The sequence below is a fragment of the Nelumbo lutea genome, chromosome 6 (assembly GCF_056320005.1).
Source record: "Nelumbo lutea isolate HS-2025 chromosome 6, American lotus-T2T, whole genome shotgun sequence".
Classification (NCBI taxonomy): domain Eukaryota; kingdom Viridiplantae; phylum Streptophyta; class Magnoliopsida; order Proteales; family Nelumbonaceae; genus Nelumbo; species Nelumbo lutea.
The window spans coordinates 37,346,802-37,362,689 of record NC_142689.1 but is presented as its reverse complement, the minus strand read 5'-3'; the positions used below and the strand labels follow the sequence as shown (position 1 = coordinate 37,362,689).

The following is a 15,888-nucleotide window of genomic DNA, read 5'->3' as shown; positions in this document are numbered from 1 at the left end:
TTCATATGTTATTATTCAATGCATCCACACCGATCTTGGTTTTTTGTCATTGCAGAAATACCGTTTTGCCATTGTCACCACTGACTCTGTAAACTGCATTTCAGGAGATAAACACCGAGATATGTCTTTTCAGAATCTTTTGGATTTGTCACTTCCTTTTGCTGAAGTTGGTTTTGATGGAAGAATCTGTGTGGCAAAGGCAGATGGCAGTGGAGGGTTTATAAATTTTAGTACTTGTGCAGAACAACTTCTTTATGAGGTTGGAGATCCTGCTGCTTATGTTACTCCTGATGTGGTAGGCATGCATATTGATTTATTTTTTATTGATATAAGCTGAAAGAAATATTAACCATCATACTGAAAGCAGGTTATAGATTTTCGAGATGTTTCCTTCCAGTCATTGACAAGGAATAGGGTTCTCTGCACTGGAGTAAGGCCATCTGATCAACATGTTCCTGATAAACTTTTACAGTTGGTTCCAAAGGTAGCGCCTTTTTTAATTATTTTTAATCTCTACTAAAACAAAATTGAGTTTAGAATGAGATATTACTTCCATTTTTATTAATCTTTTGGTTATAAGGTTTTAATTATACCCACAGTTTAAAAAATTGTTGTGTTTGAATTGACCAAATTTGTGAAAATGCCTTCTCCAACAGAAATAATTCACGTAATAGAAAAGTCATATACTCTCAGTCTAAGTGTCTGTGTTATTTCTGTCAGTTGACTATGGCTTTCTTTTCTAGTACTAAAATTATAGATTTTATGAATTTAAAGGTTTAAATAGGATTATTATTTATTGATATAGATATAGACCTTTAATCCATATAAAATATTCTGATCTTACGGTCTTTCAAATGGTTTAGAGACATGGCTATATGTTTTGGTCTATTTTGTCATGTCATTTATTTGGGGATTGGGTCCATCATTCTCTTTATCTTGGGGATAGCATGATCAAGGATCCACAATCAATTCTCATATATATGCATGCCATGTTTGTACTGAAATGTTCTATAATTCTATTATTAATTAATTTATTCCACTAAATATTTCAATGAATGTTTTTGGCATGGTGTCTATGGCTAGTGCCCTCATCTTTCTTTTCTCTGAGATTGGTAAATCAGATTGAGGTCTGTAGGAAGGATGAAGAATTCCTTGTAGATGGCTTGACTAGAATCTTTTATTGTTTATGCAGATAAAATGTGCTATTACATTAATACTCAACCAAGACTATTTTTTAATTTGTTTTTTTTTTGTGCATTTATAGAGGCTGTTATGAGCTAATTTATTTTTAGTTAGAAATAATATCTCGATCTAAAATAAAAACAAATTAACATAAACTATAAACAAATCAAGGCGTCTTTACGTATTTTGACAGAGAAAATTGAAGTGATGGAATTATGGTCCATGGAGCATAGGATCTTGATTTCTGTTGAAAAACCTACTAGACACCACATGTTTTCTTGTTGCATTTTTCTATTCCTTGATGGCCTTCATCTTCATAAGTAGAAAGCATGTTACCATGTCACTAGAATATATTGCGCATCTTCATAAGTAGAAATTACCATGTCACTGGAATATATTGCATATTCAAATGTATTGAAGGCCTGCAGCTGTATTAATGGTTATACAAATTATTTGTGAATCAAACAATCTCATTATATTATTCTAGTCTTGTATTTCATGCATGGAGTAGTTGTTCTTCTCTAATTTGTTGTTGGGTACTCAAGTACTGTTACTGGTGGAATTATAGTACAGGCTGCATTTATGTGATTAAGGGATATTAAGGGATTCTTTTGAATTGATTCACCCTTGTCACTAAAAGTAAAACCGGATGACTTTTCTTCATCTATGTATTTTATCCCTTTATTGTTGAGTATAAATATGGTATATTTGAATAGTTACTTAAAAACAAAAACACTGAACTCCATGTACCAGGTTTTAGCTTTCTAAGGTAATCATTTGTTTCATCCATTAGATTTGTTTGATAATTGTGTCCAATATCTTCCCCCCCTCCCCCAGGACTGTGGATGGAAAGGCTGGGGGGAGATATCCTATGGAGGATATGGATGCGTACACCGTGGGAAAGCAGCTGAGTTTCTGGTAAGTAAACCATACTACTTTCATCTTTATTATTATTATTATTTTTTTTTTCAGTATTCAATTCTGTAATTGATGTCATGGTGTAATTGGGTCTCAATGTTGTGCAGCAATCCTAGATTAGTTTTCTCTAGGGTGTGATAATTCTAAACCATAATTCTCTTTTGCTAAGTATCTGGTTTAAGGCCCGAGTTGGCAAAGTTCTGATTAGTATTTAATTCTAGTTCACCAGAACCACCTATTTTATGTTTTATTTTTGAGTGTACATATAGTTTCTCTTTTTGTTTGTCCTTTCTATGACTTTATCTTAAAGTCTAATGAGCTATCTGTTTAAACATTTTACATGTGTTTGGTTTTAGATTCCCTAGGAGTCCTGGAAATATTTTGATTTTTAAGTGAAACAACAAAGTCAAAGTCAGCTCTCTTTCTTGGTGATAATATAATGAATGGAGAAAAAAGAGAGAGATAAGAGGTTTTATCTCTCTTTGTTTGATTGTACTCATTTACAATTTTATTTAATTAATAAATTCATGGTTATTGATAAAAAAGACACAGAGAGCACAAGGTGACCAGTGGATCTTGATTGTAACAGGATTTCAGACACTTTGGGGATAGAAAAAAGAGGTTTAAGTCACCATTTTGGGTTGATTGGGGTACTTGGCACTTTACAATTATTGTAATCATATCCAATTCATTCTTACAATCAACAAAGTTACTAGTTACCAAAAAATAAAAGGTCCAAACAGCTTGTGGACCTCACTATACACAATACCGACTTAAATTAAACCTTCTGGACTCCCTAAAACACATTTTTAGACTGATTTAGACCTACTAAAAATCCAAACTCAAAAATATTTACAAATATGGAAATTACAAAATTTCTCTAGACCTCAAAAGCTAGGAAATTAAATAAATTTTAAACTATAACTATCATTCTGTTTTGAGCAGAAGGCATCAATCTCTTAGGCCTCCACTTGTGTCAATAGTTCCCCTAAAAGTATCATGGGCCCCATGAATTTTTCTTGAGAACTTAACAGATTGCAAATCTGTTTCCATTTTTCTTAATTTCTTCTTCTTCTTCTTCTCCATGGTCTGCGTTGGATAGTCTCCAGTGCTCTTGGTCCTTCAATGTGATTCATCTAAATCTTATTTGAAACCATTTTTTTAAGATAGTCTGGTAGCACTTTTCCTTTTTTTTTTTTTAAATTTTCTTGAATTAGTTTAAATAAAATTCTAGCCAAAACTTCCCAAAACTCATGGACCAGCCAGCCAGAATTCCATTACTATGATTTCTTCTCATATGGCTAATTGAGAACCCAGATTTTCTTAAGTTCATTTGCTGCTTGGAGATTCTAAGAAGAGGAGGTTGCTTGGAGACAAAAACCTAGATGTCAATGGCTTAGGGAAGGTGATGGCTATACCAGTTTTTTCCATATGTTGGCAAATGGGAGAAAGAGGAAATCTCATTTCTGAAATTGGAATGGAATGGGCAAGTATTGACAAGAGATGAGGACATGGTTCAAGCCTTTGTGAACCATTTCAAGACACTCTATGAGTGCCTAAGGAGCTCAAGAGAAGATTTAGAGGTCTAGAATGGAGGGCTAGAAATAGAGATTTGATGGAATCCTTGGAAAATAAGTTTAAGGTTTAGGAAGTGAAAAATGCAGTCTTCTCAATGGAGAGATTTAAAGGCCCTTGTCCTGATGGTTTTATGATGACATTCTATCAATATTGTTGGGAGATAATTGGGGGTGATTGGATGGAGGTTTTTGATGAATTCTATGAGAGGGGCAAATTTTACTCGGGTGCAAATGAAACTTTCACTGCTTTGATTCCAAAGAAAGTGGATGCAATCCAGCTGAAGGACTTTAGGCCTATAAGTCTGATAAAAAGTATGTAGAAAATCATTTCTAAGATGTTGGCCCTAAGAATAAAAAATGTCCTTCCTTCGATGATTTCTCCAAATTAAGGGGCCTTTGTTTTTGGTAGACAAATAATGGATCAAATTCTCATTGCCAATGAATGTGTAGAGTTTAGAAGAAAGGGAGAAGCAAAAGGGGTAAGTTGGATTTAGAAAAGGCTTATGACATGGTAGACTGGGATTTTCTGATGGACATTCTTAAGTGTAGGGGTTACTGAGCAAGATGGTGTAGATGGGTAAAGGGCTACTTTTCTTCATGTCATTTCTTAATTTTGGTAAATGGAGTAGCAAGGGATTTCTTTCCTACTAAAAGGGGCCTTAGACAAGGAGATCCTTTGTCCCCCTCCTTTTGACCTTGGTAGCTAATATTCCTAGTGAATTGATCATAAGGGCAGATGCTAATAATATGATTAAAGGTTGGAGAGTTGGAATGGAGGAAGTGGTGGTTACACAATTACAATTTACAGATGATATTATTTTGTTTCGTGAGGGGAAAGCAGAAGAACTTATGAACCTAAAAATGAGAGTACATAAATTTGAGAGGATATCCAACCCTAAAGTAAATTGGGGCAAGATCTGCGGGGCAGGAGTAAATTTAGGGAGTGAAGAGGTGGATCTGCTAGTTAGATTGTTGGGATGTGAAGTAGGGGATTGGCCATTACAATATTTGGAACTACCACCGGGAGGAATCCAAATACAAATAGCTTCTGGTATCTAGTGATTGAGAGATTTACAAAGCAACTTGCAAATTGGAAGAGAAACTATATTTCCCTAGGAGGTAGGATAACCATAATTAAGTCAACATTGGCTAACTTACCCATGTATTTCCTATCTACCTTTAGGATATTAGTGAAAGTGGCAAACCAGCTAGAGAAGATGGAGACACCAGAAAAAGGCAACATAGTGAAGTGGGAGGTGGTTTCTAAAGTAGAGATGGAGGCCTAGGAATAAGAAACATTAGACTAAGAAACATAACATTGTTGGGGAAATGGTTATGGAGATTGCTGTTGGGACATGATAGACTTTGGCATAGAGTAACTGTTAGCATTCATGGATTGGCAAACAATGTTTGGAATGCGGGAGTTGACCCTAGGGCTTCTCGATGTTCTCCTTGGAAAGCTATTCATGGTATACTGCCTTCCATCCTTCCTTACTTCAAATTTGATGCTTGTGCAAGAAGCGAAGTATTGTTTTGGGAAGATGTTTAGGTTGGAGAGATTCCCCTCAGTGGTTCTCTACTATTTATTCACCATTAGAAAATAAAAGAAGAGTGATCTCTTCGGTTTTTTACTGATAATTCATGGAACTTGGGATTGAGGAGAGGTCTAAAGGAGTTGGAAATGGTGATGTTGGATGAACTAGTTACTCTTTTAGGGTCGACCTATCTGGATCAATCTTGGACAGTAGAGTTTGGAAACCTTCCCCATATGATGTGTTCACTTGTTCCTCTTTCTTTGATGTCCTCCTTCAATCAGCTAACCTTACAAGGAACTTTCCTCCAAAAATTTAGGATTTTTGCTAGGAGGTGGTTCTCCAAAAATTCAATACTTTGGATGTGTTGCAAAGAAAAAGGCCAAAATTTTGCCTTTCACCCCATGTTTGTAGCCTCTACTTGAGTTCTGGTGAGACAATCACACACTTATTAATCTGTTGTCCATTTGTGTGCTTTATTTGATCTTGGTTCTCTTCTATCTTTGGTTGTAGGTGAACACCTCCCCTGGCTGTGGTAAGCCTATTTGTTCCAAGCTTTTTTAGGCAACTGAAGAGGCGTGGAAGATTAGTGTGGAGAGCCACAAGAGCAGCTATCTCTTGGTCAGTCTGGGAAGAAAGAAACAATAGGATCTTTAAAGGAGTGGAGAAATCCAAGGAATAACCATTGTGACTATTCAATGGTTGAAAACATTGGATTTGTTTAAAGACTTCTCAGCCAAGGACATATATTGGGAATTGGGGAGTGGTGGCAACTACAACTTTCATAAAACCTATTGTGCTGGAATTCTGGTCCCCACCAACACAACAAAGAGTGAAACTGAACTTTGACGGGAGCTCTAGAGGTAACCCGGGCCCTTTAGGTATAGGAGTATTTAGAGATGGATTGCAGAATTGTGGCTTTGTTTTCGGGTCCAATAGGAGTGGGGGACTCATTGAGAGTGGAGGTGATGGCTTTGCTTCAAGGTGTAAGATATGCCAAACAATTGGGGTTACACCAAGTTGAGATAGAGGGAGACTCCAAATTGTTAATTGATTGGTTGCAATCAGGCAAGTTGGGAGCCTGAATTTATAGACAACCCATAAGGGAAATCCTCAATATAACAAGGGAGATTGGTGCTTGCTTCAAATGGACAAGAAGATTAGCTAATGGTTTAGCTAATACGCTAGCTAAACAAGGGACTGTGAGGGAGAGTATGTTATAGGCAGTTTTGTAATAAAGATTACTTGGGGCTCAACGCCCTATTTTTTAGGGGTTGACAGTTGTATTTTAATTTTGTATTAATGAAGTTACAGTTTTCAATAAAAAATCAGTAATTGCTAATATCATTATCAACCTTGTCTCTACACAGTCATATTGTTATTGGATAAATACTTAAGTTGTTTAGTTCATCCATGTTTGATTTGATTTGATTTTTTTACTTTTTATTTACATGTAGTAATATGTTATTGGCATTTATTAGGTCAGGTCATGGATGGAAGAAATGCTTCCTGGTGTTAACAGCCACATATTTTCCTACATTATTGGACTTGATAGCCTGAAGGCAACCAATATCAGTGATGACACTTCACTGAGGAGAGATAGTGCAGATGTAAGGCTACGGATGGATGGATTGTTTGATCTGAAGGAACATGCACTTCATTTTATGAAAGAGTTCACAGCCTTGTACACAAATGGACCAGCTGGTGGGGGTGGAATCAGGTTGGTTATTTTATCAATTCATGCAAATATATCTTCACATTGGGTCCATGAGCCATGTCATATGAGAAAACTGTGATGACGGGAAGGGTGTCCTACAACTAGTAGACAATGGTATGCTGAATGGTGGGGAGCTAGGGCTCATTTATGAGAAAGTTCTTCAGATCTAGATGGGTAAGGAAGAAGAGATCAATTGATTATAGGGGAAATTTTCGTGTTTGAAATATAAAAAATGGTTACAACAATTTTTTGTAGCATAACAAAATGGAAAAACAGGACTCGTGTAACTGACTCCATATAATTGGGACAAGGCTTAGATGATATGAAGATGAAATGTAACAAAAAAGTTTCTGTAAATTAATTAAATAGTTACAAAAAAATTTGGACAGCAACTACAGAAGAAGAAGAGAGATGATTTAGAAAAAAAATCAGAGATTGCAGCAGAGATGAGTTGCAGAAAAAAACATAGTTGTCAAAGTGCTAAGGATAGGCTGGGAAAGGGGAGGGCGTTTGTCACTTAGAAATGGTCCTGTCAATGATGTTTTATATAAGGAGCCCTGGTTGAGTAACAAACAAACATAACATTAAGAATAAAATAAAAGGAACATCATATAGCCTACGGCAAAAAACCTGGTGGAGCCTTATTCTATTAATGTGAGGAGATATAGAGTGTTAGAGTTAGCCGAATAAGGGTAGATTAGTCAACTCACCTTGGTTAAGTTATGAGCTTATGTGGCAGTCTTATTAGAGGTTCTCTGTCCCATACTTAAGTAGGGGCAGTTTAGTCCTTGTACATTTAATTAGAGCCTAATCACTATTAAGAGGTCGACTGATAGGGTTTAGCTATCAGGTTCGACAGTTCTTTCATCTTCTCCTTCTTCTCCTCCTCTTCTTCTTCTTCTTCTTCTCTTTCTTCTTCTCCTTTCTGGTTCGGACTACTGTAGCAACAGTAGAAACATGGTATCAGAGCAAGGTTCGTGACCTGTTTCAGTTCGTGACAACTTCAGTTCGTGCTTCAGTTCTCTCATTTTCTTCTCTGGGCTGTCAATGGAGAAAAGTGGTTCGTCCCAGGCCTGAAACATCTCAGCTCTTCTTTTTTTCTGGTGCGCAGAACCTCCTTTCCTAAGAAAACAACTTCAGCAGTGAATGGTTGGCTGAAGCTCTCAAACGAAGGTTGGTTATCTCTTCTCTTTGTGCTGTTGGTATTTCTGGGTTGAAAATCTTCAAGAACTTGAGAGGACTGATCAGAACCTAGAGAACTAGGTTGGTTGTTGCCTTGGTTCTTGAAAAAATTCCAAGAACAGGCTGTGTTTACAGTGACCAAATGGTGTAAGGGCTGCTGCTGGTGGCCGAATGGTGTAGGGGCTACTGTAGGTGGCTGAATGGTGCAAGGTGTAATGCAATGGTACTAGTTGAGTTCTTGTTGGTCTTGTGGTGCCCTCTTAAAAGCGTTAAAGCAGGTCTGTATTGTGTGTGACAGCTATGGTTGTGTGGTGGTGCTTGTGATGCACAAACTTTGTTGAGTAGTTGTAAGAGAGCTTGCATGTGGTTAGTAAGTGCTGAATTAATGTCGGTGTAGTCTGTGTTTTTTGTGAAATCAGTAGTGGTGTGGATAAGAACAAAGGCGTGTGTATCTATCATTGTGTTTAGGGACTGCTGTAGGTTCTGGAACATCAAACTCTTGACAGCAGCACTTAGTTGGTGATTGGGAATTCAGATTAGAGGCAGCATTGACAGAGTATCATGGCAGCAATGGGAGATGGCTGTAGTGATCAGAAACCTAGTGTGGTGGTTTCCTCTGATTATCTAGGTGTACAGATGACCTCAATTAAACTGAATGGTGAGAACTATGTTCCATGGGCCAAGTCGGTGGAAGTTTTTCTCAAGGCAAAGAGAAAAGTGAAGCATGTGAAAGAAGATAAACCACCGGCTGACTCTCCAAGGTTTGATGATTGGGAACTGGAGGATGCTCAAATCATGACATGGCTATGGAACAGTATGGAACCCAAAATAAGTGCCAACTTCATGTTCTTAGATACAGCTAAGGACATATGGGAACATGCCAAGAAGCTGTATTCTGAGCAAGATAATACTACAAGGGTATATCAGCTCTATCAGGAGTACTTTGGTCTGCAACAAGGAAATAAAACCCTAGAAGAGTACTATGCCAGCATGAAGAACCTCATAAATGAACTCAATGTCTATCATCTTCTCACTCTAGATGTTAAGGTTCAGCAACAACAGAAGGAACAACTAGATGTCACAAGGTTCTTAGTGGGGTTGAAATCAGAGTATGAACCAGTTAGGGCCCAAATACTGGGGGGCTCTGCCCTTCCTACACTTGAGGAAGTGTTTGCTCGGCTTCACAGGATTTCATTGGGACAAACAGAGAATCCCAAGGGGAGGCCGTGGCAAAGAAAAAGGCAACTCTACAAGGAAGTGTACCCACTGTGGCAGGGAAGGACATTCGGTAAATTTCTGTTATGATCTCCATGGCCGCCCTCCCTCTAAATGGGCCAATCATGCTGTTGCTGGTGGGGTTGATGTCAGTGATAATCAACAGGCAGACCTAACTCCTTCCACATCTACATTTGTTTCCGAAGGGAGATGGTGAGTGTACCGCGTGATGAGTATGAGCGGTTCCTTCAGTTCACTTCACAGCACACTACTGCTACTCTTGCTCACTCAGGTATAGCTTGCCTGTCATCTAAAAACCTCTCATTGGATTATCGACTCTGGAGCCTCTGATCACATGACCGGGACTCCAGGTGTGTTCTCTTCTCTCTCTAAAACTTCCACATCTCAAACTGTTACCCTTGCCAATGGTTCCTCCTCTCCCATCTGTGGTGTTGGCAATGTTGACATGGCTTCTCTTTCTTTATCATCTGTTCTATATGTCCCTAAGTTTCCATTCAATCTTATGTCTGTTAGTAAATTAACTAAGACTCTTAACTGTTCTGTTACTTTTTTCCCTTCCTCTTGTTTTTTTCAGGATCTCAGGACGGGGAAGAAGATTGGTGGGGGGCATGAAGCTGGTGGATTGTATTATCTTGATGGTGGTGGATTGTCAGTTGCACTTCAGACTTCACTCACTCCTCTACAGTGGCATTGTCGACTAGGACATCCTTCCCTCAAGGCACTCAAGATACTAGTTCCGCCTTTGAGTCATTTGTCAGTGTTACAGTGTGAGTCGTGTCAATTTGGGAAACATTGTCGTGTTTCTTCAGTCCTAGAGTTGAAAGTCGTATGTTGAGTCCTTTTGCTTTGGTTCATTCAGATGATTGGGGCCCGATCAAAATAGAGTCTTATAATGGTTACAAGTATTTTGTCACTTTTATTGATGATTGTTCAAGAATGACATGGATTTATTTAATGAAAGAAAGGAGTGAATTATTTTCCATTTTTCAAAAATTCCATGCTGAAATACGTACACAATTTGGTGTTCCAATCAAAGTTCTTCGTTCAGATAATGGTCGTGAATATTTTCTTACTTCCTTTCAACAGTATTTAGAATAGCATGGCATCATTCATCAAACTTCATGTGCATCCACTCCTCAACAAAATGGGGTGGCTGAACGGAAGAACCGTCATCTCCTTGAAACGGCTCGGTCTATTCTTCATCATATGAGTGTTCCTAAACGGTTTTGGAGTGATGCTGTACTTATTGCACGTTTCCTCATTAATCGGATGCCCTCCTTTATTCTTCATGGTCGGTCTCCCTTCTCTATCTTGTTCCCCACCTTGTCTCCCTTTCCATTAACACCTCGTATCTTTGGCTGTGTGTGCTTTGTTCACAATCTGAGTCTTGGAATAGACAAATTGGATTCACACTCCATTAAGTGTGTCTTTCTTGGTTACTCTCAGACTAAAAAAGGGTACAAGTGTTACAATCCCATTACTCGGAAGTGCTATGTTTGTCCTGATGTCACATTTTTTGAGTCTGTTCCCTTCTTCTCAGGAACTGAAGCATCTTCGTCTCCACCTTTACTTCCTCTTCCTCTTCCGGTCAGTGATCCCGTTCCGGGTGTTCCTGTTGGAGTTGACTCATCACCTCATCCAGTGCAAATCCTTACTGAACAACCACCAATTCGGCAAGTGTATACACGTCGAACGAAACCGGCCCCTCCTCCAGCTTCTACCTTGTCCGCGGATCCTGTCGTTGCTCCTGTTGCTGAACCCTCAGGACTTGATCTACCCATTGCCTTACGGAAAGGTAAACGTAGTTCTACTCTCCATCCCATTTCCAATTTTGTTTTAGTATCTCGCCTTTCCGCCTCACATCGCCAGTTTGTTTCACTATTGTCATCTATTTCCATACCTAACAATGTCCAAGAGGCTCTTAGTTCACCTGGGTGGAGGCAGGCAATGGAGGAGGAACTCTCTGCTCTTCTGCATACTCACACGTGGGAGCTCACTACTTTTCCTCCTGGTAAGCATGTTGTGGGTTGTAAATGGGTGTATACTGTTAAATACTTGCTAGATGGTAGTGTGGAGCGTTTGAAAGCCAGATTTGTTGCTAAAGGTTATTCACAGTTGTATGGAGTGGACTATATGGAGACCTTCTCTTCAGTGGCTAAGATTAGCTTTGTCCGTGTGTTAATTTCCCTGGCAGTTATGTATGATTGGCCCCTATTTCAACTTGACATAAAAAATGCCTTCCTTCATGGTGACGTTATAGAGGAGGTATATATGGAGCAACCACTTGAGTTTGTTGCTCAGGGGGAGGCTGGTAAGGTGTGCAGACTGAAAAAGGCAATTTATGGGCTCAAACAATTGCCTCGTGCTTGGTTCGGGAAGTTTAGTGAAGTGGTGAAGAATTTTGGAATGAAACAATGCCAGGTTGATCACTCAGTGTTCAGCTATGACTCAGAAGCTGGAAAGATTTTATTAGTGGTCTATGTGGATGATATTGTCATAACTGGCAGTGACAAATTGGGGATCGACAAACTAAAGGTCTTTCTGCAAAATCATTTTCAAACAAAAGACCTTGGGACATTGAAGTATTTCTTGGGTATAGAAGTTGCTAGATCAAGACAAGGTGTAAACCTGTGCCAAAGAAAATATGTTCTCGATCTATTGGACGAAACAGGATTGTTAGGTGCAAAACCGGTTGAGACTCCTACGGAACCAAATGTTAAGTTGAGCAGTGATACAAGGGAAATATTTGATGATCCTGGAAGGTATAGACGACTAGTGGGGAAGCTGAACTATTTGACTATCATGAGACTAGACATCTCCTTTGCAGTCAGTGTGGTGAGCCAATTTATGCAGAACCCTCGTATATCTCACTGGGATGCAGTTCTTAGAATTGTAAGATATCTGAAGGGAGCTACGGGCCGTGGGCTATTGTATAAACCAGGAGGAAAACTTGAACTAGTTGGGTACACGGATGCAGATTGGGCGGGCTTTGTGTTTGATAGAAGATCTACTACAGGTTACTGCACATTTCTTGGAGGAAATCTTGTGACGTGGAAGAGTAAAAAGCAGGCGGTTGTGGCTAGAAGCAGTGCTGAAGCCGAGTACAGAGCCATGGAACACACTACATGTGAATTAGTGTGGTTGAGAAATCTCCTACAAGAAATCGGGTTCCACATGGATAAGCCTATGAAGTTGTACTGTGACAATCAAGCTGCGCTCCATATCTCATCCAACCTGTTTTTCATGAGAGAACAAAGCACATAGAGATTGATTGCCACTTTGTGAGGGAGAAGGTTCTTACTAGAGAGATAAGCACAGAACATGTAGGCTCAGATGATCAGTGGGCAGATTTGTTTACAAAAGCCTTAAGCTCAGGGAGAGTGAACTATATATGTAACAAGCTGGGATTATATGACATATATTCTCCAGCTTGAGGGGGAGTGTTAGAGTTAGCCGAATAAGGGTAGATTAGTCAACTCACCTTGGTTAAGTTATGAGCTTATGTGGCAGTCTTATTAGAGGTTCTCTGTCCCATACTTAAGTAGGGGCAATTTAGTCCTTGTACATTTAATTAGAGCCTAATCACTATTAAGAGGTCGACTGGTAGGGTTTAGCTATCAGGTTTGACAGTTCTTTCATCTTCTCCTTCTCCTCTTCTTCTTTTTCTTCTTCTCTTTCTTCTTCTCCTTACTGGTTCGAACTACTGTAGCAATAGTAGAAACAGAGAGGATATCTGTGTTTGTTTGTGTCATAAAGCACAGAGTAGGAAAAGGAAAACCAAATTAAGAGTGAAAGTGTTCAGCCGAACAGAGAAGAGAAGAGAGAGAAAGAAGAAAGAAGAAGAAGAAGAAGAAGAGGGAGAGAAAGTGTCGAACTAGTTAGACTCTTCATCTAACCAGTCGACCATATACTTGCATTTGGAATTATAAGATACTAAAGACTGAAATGCCCCTGCATGTGAGGAGACATACAACCAACATTATACATAAAGTTTAAAGACGAAAATACCCTTTTCTAATTGATTCTAACACTCCCCCTCAAGCTGGAGAATATATATCATATAATCCCAACCTGTTACATATGTAGCTCACTCTCCCTGAACTCAACAATTTTGTGAATAGATCTGCCCATTGATCACCTATTCTCACATGCTCTATCTTGATCACACCATTGATGACCTTTTCCCTCACAAAGTGATAATTTACCTCTATGTGTTTAGTTCTCTCATGGAAAACTGGGTTGGATGAGATGCGAATTACAGCCTGATTGTCACAATATAGCTTCATGGGTTTGCTTACTGAGAACCCGATTTCTTGCAATAGATTCTTCAACCACACTAGTTCACATGCAGTATGTGCCATGGCCCTGTATTCTGCTTCTGCACTGCTTCTTGCTACCACTGTCTGCTTCTTGCTCTTCCAAGTCACAAGATTTTCTCCAAGAAAGGTGCAATAACTTGTGGTGGATCTTCTGTCTGATACAGATCCAGCCTAGTCTGCATCAGTGTATCTAACTATTTCAAGATTACCCCCTGGCTTATACAGTAACCCACGACCTGGAGCCCCCTTCAAATACCGCACAATCCTAAGAACTGCATCCCAGTGAGGTACCCGAGGACTCTACATAAGCTGACTTACCATACTGACAACAAATGAGATATCAGGCCTAGTGATAGTTAGGTAATTCAGTTTTCCCACTAGCCTTCTATACCTTCCAGGATTATCAAACAATTCACCTGTGTCACTTCCCAACTTCACATTCAGCTCCATGGGGGTTTCAGCTGGTTTAGCACCAAGTAACCCTGTATCTTCCAACAGATCAAGTACATATTTCCGCTGACAGAGGTTTATGCCCTGCTTTGATCTTGTAACTTCTTTACCCAGGAAATACTTCGACTTTCCAAGATCTTTTGTGTGAAAGTGATCTTGTAGGAAGGTCTTCAATCTGTCAATCCCAACTCTATCACTGCCAATTATGACTATGTCATCCACATAAACTATCAGCAAGATCTTCCCAGCCATAGAGTCATAGCTAAATACTAAATAATCAACTTAACATTGTCTCATTCCAAACTCCTTCACCACCTTACTAAATTTTCCAAACCAAGCATGGGGAGATTGTTTAAGCCCATAAATTGCTTTCTTGAGCTTACACACCTTATCATCCTCCCCCTAAGCAATAAACCCCGGTGGTTGCTGAAATAGAGGCCAATCATGCATGACAGCTAAGGAAATTAACACACTGACAGAGCCAATCTTTGCAACTGGAGAGAAGATTTCAACATAGTCTACACCATAAAGTTGAGAATACCCTTTTGCAACTAAGCGGGCTTTCAGGCGTTCCACTCTTTCATCCGGTAGATACTTAATAGCATACACCCATTTACAACCAACAACATGCTTATCTGGAGTGAGAGTGGTGAGTTCCCATGTCTGCTTGTGATGAAGAGCAGAGAGTTCTTCTTCCATGGCCTTCTGCCACCCCAGTGATATAAGAGCCTCCTGAACATCCTTAGGAATGAATACAAAGGACAACAAAGTAATAAATTGGCGATGGGAAGTAGAAAGTTGAGATATAGAAACATAATTGGATATGGGGTAAAGAGTTCAACTACATTTACCTTTCCGCAATGCAATAGGAAGGTCAAGATCAGAAGCCAAGTCAGGTGTGGAAGAGGCTGGATCTGCCGCCGGAGTAAAAGGTGGTGGAGGTGTTGGTCTCTATTGATGAGTATACACTTGACGAGTTGGTGGTTGTTTAGGACTCTCTTGTAACGGGACCAGGGGAGACTCAGGCACAAGATGAATTATCGAAATGGAATCGTCAACTGGAAGAGGAAGACCTCCGTAGGAAAAGGATATGTACCGGGACTAGAGAAGTAAGGCACAATTTCAAAAAATGTAACATTAGGATAAACAAAGGATTTTCGGGTAATAGAATTGTAGCATTTATACCCTTTTTGGGTCCTAGAGTAGCCAAGGAAGATACATTTAATGGAGCGAGCATCCAACTTGTCTAAACCAGGACCAAGATTCTAAACAAAGCACACACACCCAAAGATTTTGGGTGTCAAGGGAAATGGAGACAAAGTAGGAAACAAGATAGAGCTTGGAGAACGACTATCAAGAACGAACGTGGGCATGCGATCAATGAGAAAACAAGCAGTAAGGACTGCATCACTCCAGAATTGTTTAGTAACATTCATATGATGAAGAAGAGACCGAGTTGTTTCAAGTAGATGTCTATTCTTCCTCTCAGCTACCCCATTTTACTGAGGAGTGTGGACACAAGATGTTTGATGAATTATACCATGTTGTTCTAGGTATGGATGAAAGGAAGAAAGAAAATACTCTGTACCATTGTCAGAACGAAGAATGTTAAGTAAAATGCCAAATTGTGTACGCACTTCAGCATGAAATTTTTGGAAAATGGAAAATAATTCACTTCTTTCTTTCATTAAATAAAGCCATGTCATTCTGGAACAATCATCAACAAAAATTACAAAATATCTGTAACCATTGTACGATTCAATTCTAATTGGACC

General features: G+C 39.1%; 1 protein-coding gene across 8 annotated transcripts in view; it reads left to right on the top strand.

Moving 5' to 3' along the window:
- The window catches only part of LOC148848588 (propionyl-CoA carboxylase), a 48,845-nt gene that overhangs the window by 8,583 nt on the left and 24,374 nt on the right, over nucleotides 1-15,888 (top strand). For all 8 annotated transcript variants that reach the window (XM_088951809.1, XM_088951806.1, XM_088951805.1 and 5 more), the window contains 4 exons: nucleotides 105-295; nucleotides 368-484; nucleotides 2,020-2,100; nucleotides 6,691-6,929. In XM_088951809.1, coding sequence (XP_088807935.1) covers nucleotides 105-295; nucleotides 368-484; nucleotides 2,020-2,100; nucleotides 6,691-6,929 — 628 coding nt within the window. The remainder of the gene's footprint in view (nucleotides 1-104; nucleotides 296-367; nucleotides 485-2,019; nucleotides 2,101-6,690; nucleotides 6,930-15,888) is intronic.